At 43.9% G+C, this 13,220-nt stretch overlaps 1 protein-coding gene across 1 annotated transcript; it reads left to right on the forward strand.

Moving 5' to 3' along the window:
* Positions 1-1,826: 1,826 nt before the first annotated feature.
* On the forward strand, positions 1,827-12,950 carry LOC128456498 (insulin-like growth factor-binding protein 2-B; the record flags this gene model as incomplete). The annotated part of the gene is given in 3 exon segments (XM_053440694.1): positions 1,827-2,353; positions 10,163-10,308; positions 12,810-12,950. Coding segments are annotated over 3 exon segments (651 nt in total), but the record flags the coding sequence as incomplete, so codon positions are not given.
* Between the last annotated feature and the right edge of the window lie 270 nt (positions 12,951-13,220).

A 13,220-nucleotide genomic window follows, 5' to 3' on the forward strand; every position in this document is an offset into this window, starting at 1 on the left:
TTCCAAATCACAGAATCCTCCCGAAAGCAGCCTCTCGTTTCACTTCCTCCATATTAATGGATTTCCTGTGGAAAATGTAACCGCCACTCTGTGGTTCTGCATTTGTCTCGATTAATGACTCTTTGAAAGACGGATGTTTCAGGAGCACAGTTAACATGTGCAGTCAGTGTCTTGAATGAGCTCAGTGAGACTGCAGTCAGGTCACTTTGCATTGAGACATGTACACTGTAAAAAGATAAAAACTGCTTTGTTACATCACATTAACTCTTTACTCAGGTTACGTCTGTACAAGGTTTCTGTAATTTACACGTTTTAAACTGCTTGGAAAGTTAGAGAGTAGAGAAATACTACAAATACATGTACATTAATATACTTAATTTCATGCCAGCAATTATTTAATGACCTAAAAGCTTTTTTAAACTCTGGGACTTCAGTTCTTTTGTCAGACACTAATCTCCTGAATCTGAACCTTAGAATTCAGTCTTTACAGAAACAACCATTCAGAAACTTTTCCTTTTTTCCTCCATCGTCCTGCACAGCAAGTTTTTCTGTTCCATCCAGAGACCGTGGGCAAATGGCAGAATCAGGCAAAGTGAGGATTGACGGCCCTGACAGACATTACTTCATAGTCTCAGACTATAGCTGCCTTCCACCACGTTGTACCTGCCAAAGTAACTCTGAGATTTACGTATAGTTCTTAGAAAATGTTAATGTTGTGGAAAGAATGTTTAAAATAATAAAGAAACATAAAGGTGAACTGATAAGGTCAAAGGTCAAGGTAAGCTTGACATCACAGCAGAGCTCCACAGGATCTAAGTCAACACCCACTTGTTTTGGAGCTGTGGTTCACCCAGACCATAATAACTTCGGTTCTCCAAGTCGGTGACACAATTATGTTGACGACCCACCACTCGAAAAAAAATCATAATTAGGCTGCACAGAAACGCAGAGTAATTTGTTCCTGCTGTTCCTCCAGAGCCGTGTCGGGACACATCACTGACACTCAGCACTGACTTTAATGTTCCAGAGGAAAGATCTGGTTTTTCTATAGATCTGCTTCGAGTTAGGCCGGTGAAGCCGAGTCGGTTGTAATCGTGTTTGTCATATAAGCTCAGCGCTGAGAGGAACTTGAAAAACACACAATCCTTCTTTTGGCAATAAAATATGAGTGTGATAATAAATCTAGTGCAGATAGAGCTTGTTGTAATTCCACTGCATATCTTCCAATGCAGTCTTATTAAACATGGATTAACCCCTTGTAGACGGATGTCGCAAATTTGCCTCAAACCCCATTCCTGTCTTAATGCCTCCGAGGTGATGATTGAGCCTGATGGTGCAAATACTACACATACCAAGGCAGGTATTGGAAGCACTCTGCCGCCATCTAGTGGTCGAAGTGGAAAATACATACTAGTCCCTTGGGACTGTGCAGCAAAGTTAGTTTGAGGTATTAAGCTGTATTTGAAATACTGTGATGATGGAACATCAATGATTGTACAGGAAACATATGTTGCTATTCAATTTCAAGCAAAAGCAGCATCAATATAATAATCTAAATACCAAAATTTGTTAAATTAAGGTGCCCAATTATGCCTAATGTCGCTAATTTGCCTCATACCTAAATGTAAATCTATTGTATATGCTATATTGAAATTAACAATCTCCACTTAATTTAGCATCTGTATGACAGGCCAAAAACACCAATAATATATTTTTTATACAATTGGAAATTAATTCAGGCATTAAGGGGATAAAATGTTTTTATCTGAAACACACAAATAAACCAAAACCACAATCCCTCGTCCCAGGAGACTCTAGCTGTGGACTCTGATGTTTGTCAGTCAGCAGGTAACATGGGAGCAGATAGGACCCTGTCACTGGCATCAGAGTGTTTACCCACTGACATCCAGGTTCTGATGCTTCAGACTGTTTCCTTCCAAGGGTCATTTTTGGATTTCACTGGTCAACAAACCCAGCTGTTGTTAGAAAATGCTGATATATGTCACGTACGGGTTGCTGTTCACATACTTGGCCTTGCCTGGGATCTTACTCGGGGATTTGGCCTTCCGATGTCCGAGCTGCACCGCGGAGCGCTTGGCGGCGTGCCCCAAAGTCACAGCGCTATGTACAGAGATAGTGCGTGAGCCGGGCTGCGGATGCTGTCCGATGTGTGCCCGGGTGGAGGGGGAGCTGTGCGGGGTCTACACACCACGCTGCTCCGGGGGCCTGAGGTGCTACCCGAGCTCAGGGGCCAACTTTCCTCTGCAGCAGCTCATCCAGGGTTTAGGTCGATGTGGACATCAGGTGGAAGTAGATGTCACGACAAGTCTGAACAACCAGGCAGCAACAAATGGTGAGTTTCCTCCTCCTGAGACCAACACAGGGACACATGTAAACTCCAATTGTTCATATATTAACAAGGGATCAAATGACTATGTGTTGTATATTCACCAAATTCTGCATCAGCTCTACTTAGTCTCTTTTAGTTCACTGTTTAGACCTCATGACCCACAAACTCCTTCTAGATCAAAACAGAGCTAGAAGGACAACATCTTGTCACTGCCCATGAGGGGTATTCAGCTGCAGCATGCAACTTCACCACTAGATGTCACTACATTCTACACGCTGAACCTTTAAGTCTTTGTATTGATGTTTACTTTCTTTCTTTCCCCACCTAAAATCAACCAAATGCAAGTCATATATGGTTTCTATAACTCACTGTCGGGGTCAAAGTACGTTTAGGCCTTTATCGTTAATATAAACAAAAATAAATTACGTAAAGTGATGTCAAACCTGTTATGACTTGTCTTCACTCTTTCAGTTACAATGCAAGACTGTAACTGTTGATGAAAGGATGAACATCAAAGTGTGCTTGAGGTCATGGTATTGTGTTACTCTTTAGAAGTGTGTGATGTTACACTGCAGTACTGTATATGTTGAAGCCTCTTTAATAGATTGTGCGACTGGTCCTCTGCCAGGTGCTTTTATTCTGTAATTCAACACAGACAAGCCCGTTTTGACCCATCAATGGTCAATCAATTAGAATAAGGAAGTCACACAGAAAGCTTCCCACTGAGTCTAAACAATATATCTCACTGCTGGACTCTGTTTTATGTCGTCTACATCAAACGCATTCGTTCACAACAAGCACTCGACAGAAAATGACCCAGAAATCCTTCCGGGGACACGGACATGTTTTTATCTTTGCTCTCCCACGTTACAGTTACAGTCGGGTGAAAAGGTCTCTATTGATTCCCTGAAAATGAATGTTGACATATGCGATGTGTTTGGCAGACGGCGGGAGGCCCACATCTGTCGGAGCAAACAAGCGGTATCCTTACGCTGAACCCGTAGCATGTCTGTGACCCGCGGATCCTCAGAGCTCTGCTATCGGGAGCGCCTTGTTTTTGATTAAGGGTTACACACACCACAGATTCTCTTCAGGAAGGTGTCGGGAAAAGCTGCAGGTGTACATGGCGATCATATTTCTTAAATCAGACCCTTTTTCCTTCTCATATCTTTTCTCCCGTCCTCCATAAGGACAGGAGAAGAGATCTTCATTTGGTTTAAGTCACCACAGACCTCGAGGGTTCTGGTGGGAGAGGCTTTGTAAAAACAGACCTTGTTCCCTCCTCAGTATATTCAGCTGAGCCCGATGGACCCGTCGGTGCTCTCCAGTCAGATTTACCGTCCTCGCTGATCAAACCAGTTTCGAGCACATTTGGCCGAAAGAGCGAGTGTCAGTGGAACGTGCGGTTTGCCCTCGGTTTCACGGTATTGTGTTTGGCTTCTCCAGCGTGAGTAACTGCACCGGCCCCGTCAGATGTCAACATCTGCCTCCTTTGTAAATTATTAAAATGCACATTTTGACTTTCATTTTTCTGGAGCTCTGTTGTGGTTAATCGGTGTGATGCTGAGTTCAGAATGGAAAGATCCTCACCGAGCTGAAGTAAACAACACTGAAGCCTGAGAAAACAGAGTCCAGAGTTCAACCAAACCACCGCAGCTCGCACACGTCACATCGTCTTTCACATTTTGACATCGTTTTGTGCTTCACTCTGCTGATGTCATTGACGTAGCCTTTACCACCTCCGCTCCACCTCCTGTACTTTATACCAATTTCCACATGGCAAATGTGACAGGGGGACGGCAACGCTGATGTTTAGAAATCCATGGCTTTGGTTCTTCCAATCTGAACATGTGGCACATCATCGGCAGTGTTTCCAGTTCAGCTATTTTTGTAATGGGAGTGGACTCTCAGTCACGGTTCACAGCGGTTTCAGCCTGGTGACAAGTGCGAGCCGAAATCCCCAAAAGAATCCAAATGTTTCTCTTTCCCTCGAGTCCTGCACAAAGAGGATGAACTGGAAATGAACCTCTCATGAGGGATTGAAGTCAGATCCATGGTTGTGGAGCATCTGTCAGTGACATGGATGTTTCATTAATCAACATGAACAGTTCATCAGTAACTCTGGGTTCATACTTTAGCTGTGGCTCAGGGGGTAGAGCGGGTTGTTCTCTTACCAGCGTTTTGGAGGTTAGATCCCAGTCTTTCCCATTCTGCTTGCCTTGGTGCCTTTGGGCAAGACACTGATCCCCAAATTGCCCTTGTGTTATTTTAATGCCACCTTATTATTTCCACAAGTCTCTATCAGTGTGAATATCATTGGGTGTCTTTAAATCTAACACTTGGACATTTGTATTAACAATACATTTACATATTTGTGGATAGAGCCACTGTCAGTGAGAGAGGGGAAATAGAAATTGCACTTATAGTAGTTTGAATATCAGGGACTCTGCTCCATGTCTCTCTCAGGGATCTCCATTGGATATTACTTCTTATATTTGTTCTTCTTTTAAATGTTTTAAATTATATCCAAGTACACTACACAGCTGTCGGAGGAAACTGAAACAAACCCTCAGAAGTGAGAGAGCAGTAATAGGCTTGTTTAAAAATGTATTCACTGAAAGTTAAAAAAAAGCCTAGAAGCCAGATTTAAGGTAAGAATCTCCAGCTCAGTGCTTCTAGTCTGAAATGATTATTATTTATGATGTTGACCATGTAATGTTGCCATGGACTCCAGACCTGGAAGCTGCTTGACGGGGACTTTGGCGAGTTGACACGTTGAAAGTGCACAGTCCAAAACCAATCTGGCATTTTATCCAAATGTGTCACGGGTCTCCGAGGAGGCAGCCAAGAGGCAGCAGGAAAAGTCAAGAGTCTGAAGTTGTAACTTCTACAGGGCGACACACATCCAAGCAAAAGCAGGGAAACAAAGGTCAAAGGTCAGAGCTGAGGCCAAATCCAGAAAACACAGACGAGGTCACGGTCGTGATCCAGACGTTCTGTATACTGGAGAGGGAATGAGGGAATAGGAAACGCCAGCAGGTGACTGGGGAGTGGTGCAGGCTGAAGTGACAACTGGAATGATTTAAAGTCTGGAAAAAAGTATAGACGTACAACTGGTCTTTCAGGGAATTCCATACAAATCCAGTTGTCTTTATTCAGAACTGATAGAGGAGGAAGTCTGCCGCTGGAGGTCTGATGGAGGCCTAGGTTGTATTAGTCTGTCCACCTCTGACCTCTCCTCCTGAAGGTCTGACTGCCTGTATAGCCTCTCTCTGAGCTCAGTGCTGGCTCCTGGCTCTCGTGGTGCCCTGGGCCCCTTCTGACTGCTGGATGCTCTGCTGGATGCTCTGCTGAATGCTCTGCTGGATGCTCTGCTGGATGCTCTGCTGGATGCTCTGCTGGATGATCTGCTATCTGTGGAGCATGAGCGCTCTCTTGTGGGGTCCGTTGGTTCGATGAAGCAGCTCTCTCACTTGTCTGTAGGGATGTGGCCAATGAAATACAAATGTTCCTCCTTCCGGCTCTCAGCTAACTTCTTGTTGTCTTGTCTTGTGTCCCAAGCGTCCACAGCCTTTGTCTTGTAGCCAGAATGACTTTAGTCAGTTGTCCTGCTGCTCTTGTCATCCTGCTGGATGCTCATACTGTGCTTCCTGACTCTGGGTTAAACCACTGCTCAAGGACAAACCAACAGCAGCTCAGGTATAGATCCACATCCTGACTGGAGCCTTGGCCTTGGTCAAGAGGAAGCCCAACAGTTTGTGTTTAAAAGTCACATGATTTATGATATGATAACAATTTACTGTCAGAACAGAAACATGAGTAAAGAACGGCTGAAGTCCATTTACTCAATTACTCTGTACAATTAGGAGGTACTTCAACTTTGACTCAACACACTCGTTTTACAAGTTCAAATTACAATTTACAGAAAAATATAAATTCATATATAATTACATATTTATAAATATATATTCTTTATGGAGAAATAAAACTTGTATAGATTTTGTTAAAGTTTGTAACCTTGACTTTACAGTAAACTTATCGTCTTTCAAGTCTGACAAACGCTCTAGTGGTGCCACTTGGCAACAGTTGTCCCTTTAAACTACAAAGGCAGCTTCCTTTTGTTCAGATGACACACACACACACACACACACACACACAGACACACACAGCCGGCCACATGGAAGCATAGAAACATGAAGAGTTGAAAGAAATCTCTAAAAGTGAAAAAGGTTTGAGGGGAATCTCTGGTTAAAATCTGCATTATTCCCTTTCTGTGTGTACAGTTGCCAGCAGAGCGTTGTTTGAAGTGGTCGAGTCTTTAGAGACGAGTCCTCTGCGCTGACAAAGGTTTGAAGTTCTCCGAGGCCACGTTCCTCGGCCGCGGGGGGAATCGGTGGATTGTTTGAGGCGCAGCTCCAGCGGATAAGATAACAGGGCAAATACATTAATGCTACGCAACCGTGGAAAGACATTACTCATGCCGGTGCTGTGAGAGAGCCGTGAAAGCGTTGCTCGAAGGCAACACTTAGCGCCAGTGCTCCCAGCAGCTGGAGACAGGTAGTTTCTATGGAGCTGAAGAGAGAATCAACAACAGAGTACATGCAGATGACAGCTGTTGGCTTAAGACGTGTTTTCTCTTCTCCGTGAAACATGCCGTCATGGGTGTTTCTAGGTGTCTATAGAAAACAAGGTCTTCAACACAACTATAGAAAAACCCTTTACAGTGCGTCTATATTTACATCGCGGTTCGCTTGACAACAATACAACACTTTCTGTTGCCTCGTCATATAAACCACTTTTAATCCCATATACAACCAGGCTATAGTGAAAAGCTGTCAAACTGTCTCTTGCATCAGACTGTATGGGAGATTCTTTCAGTTTTTATGGACGAGTGAACATCTTAACACAACTTAACCATGATTCTAGGCTTGCAGGCTCAAACAGAGTTTGGACTCTATCACCTTTAACCATAGCCGACAATCTGTAGTGATTACAGTCAATTTACTTAAATCCTCAGCTCTTAAACAAGGATGAACAAGGTATAAACAAGGATGTTATGATTTTCAGTCAGCCTGAAATCTGCCTCGACGTTCAGACTGTCCAGAGTTTTCTTCCCACAGAGAAATATCTCATCCAACACATAATCAGGCACGATGGATTCCCAGTAAACCTGGATATCACCTGAATAAACCAGTTTATAAGTCTACAGCTGCTTTGATTTCACTCATTCTTACCCACTGAGCCAACCAGGCTTCGATTGAGATGTCTTCACATGCAGGGACTTTGCTGCAGGCAACATTAGGTCATTTCTACTTTGAGACCCTTTGTGGCCACATTTTGTTTGAAACAATCCAAAAGTGCACTGAAAAAAACAAAAACAACTTCCTAACTCAGGAGCAAAGTTTCCACAATAAGAGCTGAAGGCTTAACGTGACATGTGGGACAGTTTCTGTTGCAGTGGATGAGCCGTAATTACTTAAGTTAACATTTGAACACCTGGGAGAATGTGCACTGAAGTCTACGTGCACAGACGCACAGGAACATGCACAGAGTCATTTCAGTTGGTGTCATAGTGTGTAAAAGCAGCTCTGGACACATTGTGACATCACAGACTCGAGCACAGCATACACACAGAAACCTATAGAGGAATCAACGGCCAAAATATATTGAAAATAAAAAGCAACTCTTATCAAATACATTATTGAAAATGGAACATATTGACCTCCTGAAGTCTGCACCAGGTAGAAAGGGTTAGTTTGATTGGGTCTACAATTTCTTTCTTTTGAAGTTTGAAGAGAATTCTGAAGGATGTTTCATGAACAAGATAATAACAAGAACATTTTTTAAGGATAAGTTATTTCTACCAGTGCAGACATTTCTAAATTGTGGATATTTAAACCGCATTGAAAACAAATGACATTTTGTCAACTCACTGGTAAATTTGAACAAACAAATGTCATGTAGGATCATTTTTTTGTCTAAAGTGTAGAAGCCAAACTCACTTAGTTTTAAACACGTGGCAGAATGTGAACTGAAACTCATATAAATCAGAAGAGTCAGAGTCATAGTTTGTGTTCGCAGCCCTGGAGATTTGCTGGGGGGGGCCTTTCTCTCTCGGGAATGATTTACAATCCACAGGTTTTGAGAGTGCTAATTATACACACACACACACACACACACACACTCACACACACACAGGTTATTTCCCCCCCCCCCCCCCCCCCCCCACAAAAAAAATCCTTACTCAGCAAGAAAGTCTTCATCTGACACGTTTCATCATGAGTCTGGAACTGAGTAAAGACCTGGAACTGGTACTTTGAAGAGAGTTTAACCAAGTTCACCAGGATATTATTGTTTTCATAACATCGGTGCTTTCTGATAACCTGTAGTAAGAAGCTGGATTTCAACCGGCTCTGTCAACCCTGGGATTTCCTTCTAGGCTTTGAGTGCATTGTCATCATTAATTATAAAAACGACATTGCTAGAAGCACAAGTGAATCAGTGAGTGTGTTTCGAGAGAACAAAACTTGATGGAAACAATAACACAAATGTTACATTAGTTTGTTTTAGTTTGTGTTTCTGTGTGTTACGGCTGGATCTGTCATTTCAAGTAAAGAAATAGAAATCAAGCGGATTCAACAATCAGTGTAATCATGGGGGGGGGGGGGGGTGTTGATCAGCATCAGTGGTGTGTGACATTGTGTTGACGGACGTACAGTGCGTTGTTGTGGTGCGGAAATGAAGTAACAAAAACAAACAGTGCAGGCAGCAGTGGTCGCGTGGGGGGGTCACTGACAACTGAAGGATCTGCTTTTATAACCAGCAACACTGACCAGGTGCTCCCAGTTGGACTGATCCCCCTTTGCTCCTCCCAGTTTAAATCCTGAAAGAGACAAACTATAACGACACACAGGGATCGGCGGTACTTATGATGCATGCTTTCAAAATATGTAGTTGAAACACAAATCAGTATTTTGTGATTTTTATTTGATCGAAGGTTTAGTGTCTGAGTTCATCCTCAAGTTCCCTGAACAGCCTCAGGTCCTGCTCCTTCCTGGTGTTGGCCCCCGGGATCCGAACCTGTAACGATCCGGCTGATCAGTGTGAATCCTGAGTCACGATCACAATCCTCAGTGACCTTCTGAATCCACGTGCACCGTGCTCTGTGTGCTCCTGCTCTGAATGAACCCGTTGACCTGTTGTCTGGGTCTCGTCCCTCCACCTTCTGCACCACACGCTGCTGAGCAAGTGGCTGGATCTCACAATGTTATAAACCTAAATGATCTGGAGGTAGAAGAGAACCCGACAGCTCGACTGTAATTACACACATTGAAACGCCTGACTGTCCAGTGTGAGGTGAGGTATGAGGGACACAGGATGCCCTGAGGGACACAGCACGTCTTTGTCTTCTAATTCCAGGATTAAAATGGCTTATAAAAGGGAAAAGGCCTGTTATTAGAAAAATATTTACTTTTAATAGCAAGCTTGTGATTAAAGAATAGGTAGAGAATGTGTCTGTGTGTGTGAGTGTGTGTGTGATGGTCTGTGTGTGTCTGTGAGTGTGGGTGTGTGTGGGTGTGGGTGTGTACAACATCTGCCAATTAAATACATACCTAGAAGCAGGATACAGATTACTGTCATGCTCAGAAAACAGACTCTGAAGGAGGATTTCTAGGAACCTGCAATTATCGAATGTCACACAGGGATTACAATCAGAAACGCTGACACGGCCTTGAAAAGCTCCGGACCCGGTGTGTTTCCACAGAGGCAGATGTTTTTCGTGTTAAATATTTGTGTGTTTACTCGTTGCAGAGGTGCACGGGACGGAGAATCCACTCACCAAGAGGCCGGCCATAGACGCCTGGTCCTGGCAGGCCATGAAGCAGCACATGAACGAGCGCAAATCCAAGATGAGGATAAATCCGCCGGAGGACCCGCGGATCCCGAGAGTGTCTCAGGTCAGGACTCGGGGCCTTCAGACCTCTAATGAGGGACACTACACTACACAGGGAATCATCTCCTCACAAATAGATACCATAGGCACTGGAGAGTTTGGTGGAATATGATGTTTGCATGAGCTTTTGGCTCCAGTTTTACAGTAAATGGCAAAGTGCAGTAAAACCCTCAGTTCCTCCCACGTGCTGTGTGAGCAGCGGTGGTACAACACTGCCCTCCACTGGGCAGATGTCCAGTCAGACATGTTGATGTGCACAGACACACACTTCTCATCATTTCATATCACTTCTTAAGGCTTTGAATTCATCCTTGGAGACTTCATCTAACCGTACTGATGCCCAACTCCACGAATTTACCCTCATTTCAGCAAAAGACAAGGTTAACAGAACACATTTGTGCGAATGTTGTGTTTACTGGAATTGTTGCATCCTATTGTTGAGCAGAATCTTGTCAGTAATTCAAGAATTTATGAAAATACACTGAAAATCAGATCATTTGGCAATAAAAGTCAGAATCTGAAATACTAAGTACACAAACACACACAGACACACACACACATGTATTTATATCTACTTCCGAGAATTTGTTGACATCTTTCTAATTATGTCGAGCCGCATTCAGCCGGAGTCTGAGCTTGAGTAGCTGCACATAATGAGCATCCTCATGATGAGAGGTGATGTTGTTCTGCGCTGCACAATGGAGTGCGTGCTGGCAGCTCGGTACAGTCCATACAGTAGATCCCAGAACCCGCTCTCTCACATTCCCCCCCCGACGATTTCACAGTGTCAAAGGCAGCCTCGCAAAAATAATAATAACAGTTCCTGGAACCTCCTTTATGGTTTCGGCGTAGACACACAGATATTCTTTCTGTTTCATGCAAATGAGCTGGGACGCGCCGAGGAGGCCCACATGCATCTGGACCTGCACGAACAATGATATGCATTTCCCTCATTTTCTCCCTCACTTAACTCCCTGCGTCTGCGGCAAAACAAAACCAAACAAAACACGGAGGAACCACGAGCCCACGAGTCCAAAACAATAGTAAAGATCATTAGAAGCAACAAAAGAGAGAATGCAGGAGAAGGAGTTGTGTGCAGCTGGGCAGGCGGGGGGGTGGGGGGGGGGGGGGGGGTTCAGACAGCTGGTGTCAAGCATGGATGCTCCTCGGTGTGGGTGGCCGTGTGAGGTCAAACACCGCCGAGCGCATACCTCGCTGTCAGAGCCGGGGTCACGAATACCTTTAATACGTTCAGATTGTTTTTCAGATAAAAGCTCTTTTTGCATCACGTTGATGTTTTCATGGTAAAGACGCCGTCTCGTCTGAAGTGGAACCATCACAACTTTGTTTTTTAACTTTACTCTGACACTCAAGTATGATCTGTGTCATCAGGCAACAGGTTCTGCAGACAAAATGTGTCTTTAAAGTAAATGTTCCATATTCAAGATGTTAAACATTAATATAGCAGCAAAAAACTGTTTTTCAGTTACGATAAAGTGCACTTACTTTTATTATTTAGGTCACTCTAACTTTTTAGGTCCCTTCAACTTCAATTTTTTATACAATGGCATTGTATTGCCCATTTTGTCACTTCTATATTACAATATATTTACTTTGTTGTACTTTTCTGTGCTTTAAATTCGGTTATTTTGGTAAATTAATACTTGACTTGGATAATTTTGTCTTGGAAAGTCTTTGTTTGAGAAGAAGTGATGTCACCAGGCCTCTGTGGCCTGTCCATCATCTCAGCCAAGCAGCTTCTTGAACCGTTGAACCATCACGATAAATATTTTCACACAGTTTGATTTATATCCTTAACTCCTCAAACTGGATCCAGAGCCTTTCCATTTTGTTTCTGAAAGTGCTGCTCTTGCAAAAAAAACCAGATACCTCACATGTATGGGAGCCAGGAAGCAGATCCTGAGGTGTGGATTAATAATGTGGCTCTTTATTATAAGAGACAGAAAGAAGCAAGGAGTCAAAACCTGAGAGAGAGAGAGTGTAAGAGAGAGAGACAGAGAGAGAGAGAGAGAGAGAGAGAGAGAGAGAGAGAGAGAGAGAGAGACCCAGTGAGAAGGAGAGAATACCATTCATCCATATGTTCAGATGTCTGATAAGGTTGGTGGCGCCTCCTCCTGCTCCTCTTTCTCATCCTCGGCCAACTAATCAAAAGACTGGACCCCTTTGATCCCACTGGCAGACTGGTACACTGTTTGTGTGTGTGTGTGTGTGTGTGTGTGTGTGTGTGTGTGTGTGTGTGTGTGTGTGTGTGTGTGTGTGTGTGTGTGTGTGTGTGTGTGTATTTCTTCCCTCCTCTTTGTGACTTTTAGTTATTTTTTCCCCTCTGACCGTGTGTGTGAATCTGCCCCTAGTGGCCGAGTACAGGAGTCGTGGTCGTCATCAGTGTGAATAACTGTCCCCTTTCTGTCCTGTCCCCTCTCTGTCCCGTCCCCTCTCTGTCCCGTCCCCTTTCTGTCCCGTCCCTTCTCTGTCCCGTCCCCTCAGAGCGCCTGTCAGCAGGAGCTGGACATGGTCTTGGAGGAGATCTCCAAAATGACCTCTGAGGACAACAGAGGCCCGCTGGAGGACCTGTACGGGCTCAAGTTTCCAAACTGCGACAGACACGGACTGTACAACCTCAAACAGGTGAGCCCCCGGACAGTGCACTGGTCCCACCACACAAACCAGCTCTGTTTGTCCAGTCAGCTGTTTAGAGGGAGCTGCATGAGGGACAATAGACACCACTGAGTCGAGGGGGAAACACAATTCGCCCCTGATACAGAGAACATTTGAGTATTTAGTGTATTAACCTGTCAAACAAGACTTGGGAAATACGCCATTAAATTAATATATAATAAATAATAAACTTTCCCTGAGCTGCAAGAGGAAGACTTAACAAATTGAAATAGAATGTGG

The sequence above is a fragment of the Pleuronectes platessa genome, chromosome 14 (genome assembly GCF_947347685.1).
Source record: "Pleuronectes platessa chromosome 14, fPlePla1.1, whole genome shotgun sequence".
NCBI lineage: Eukaryota > Metazoa > Chordata > Actinopteri > Pleuronectiformes > Pleuronectidae > Pleuronectes > Pleuronectes platessa.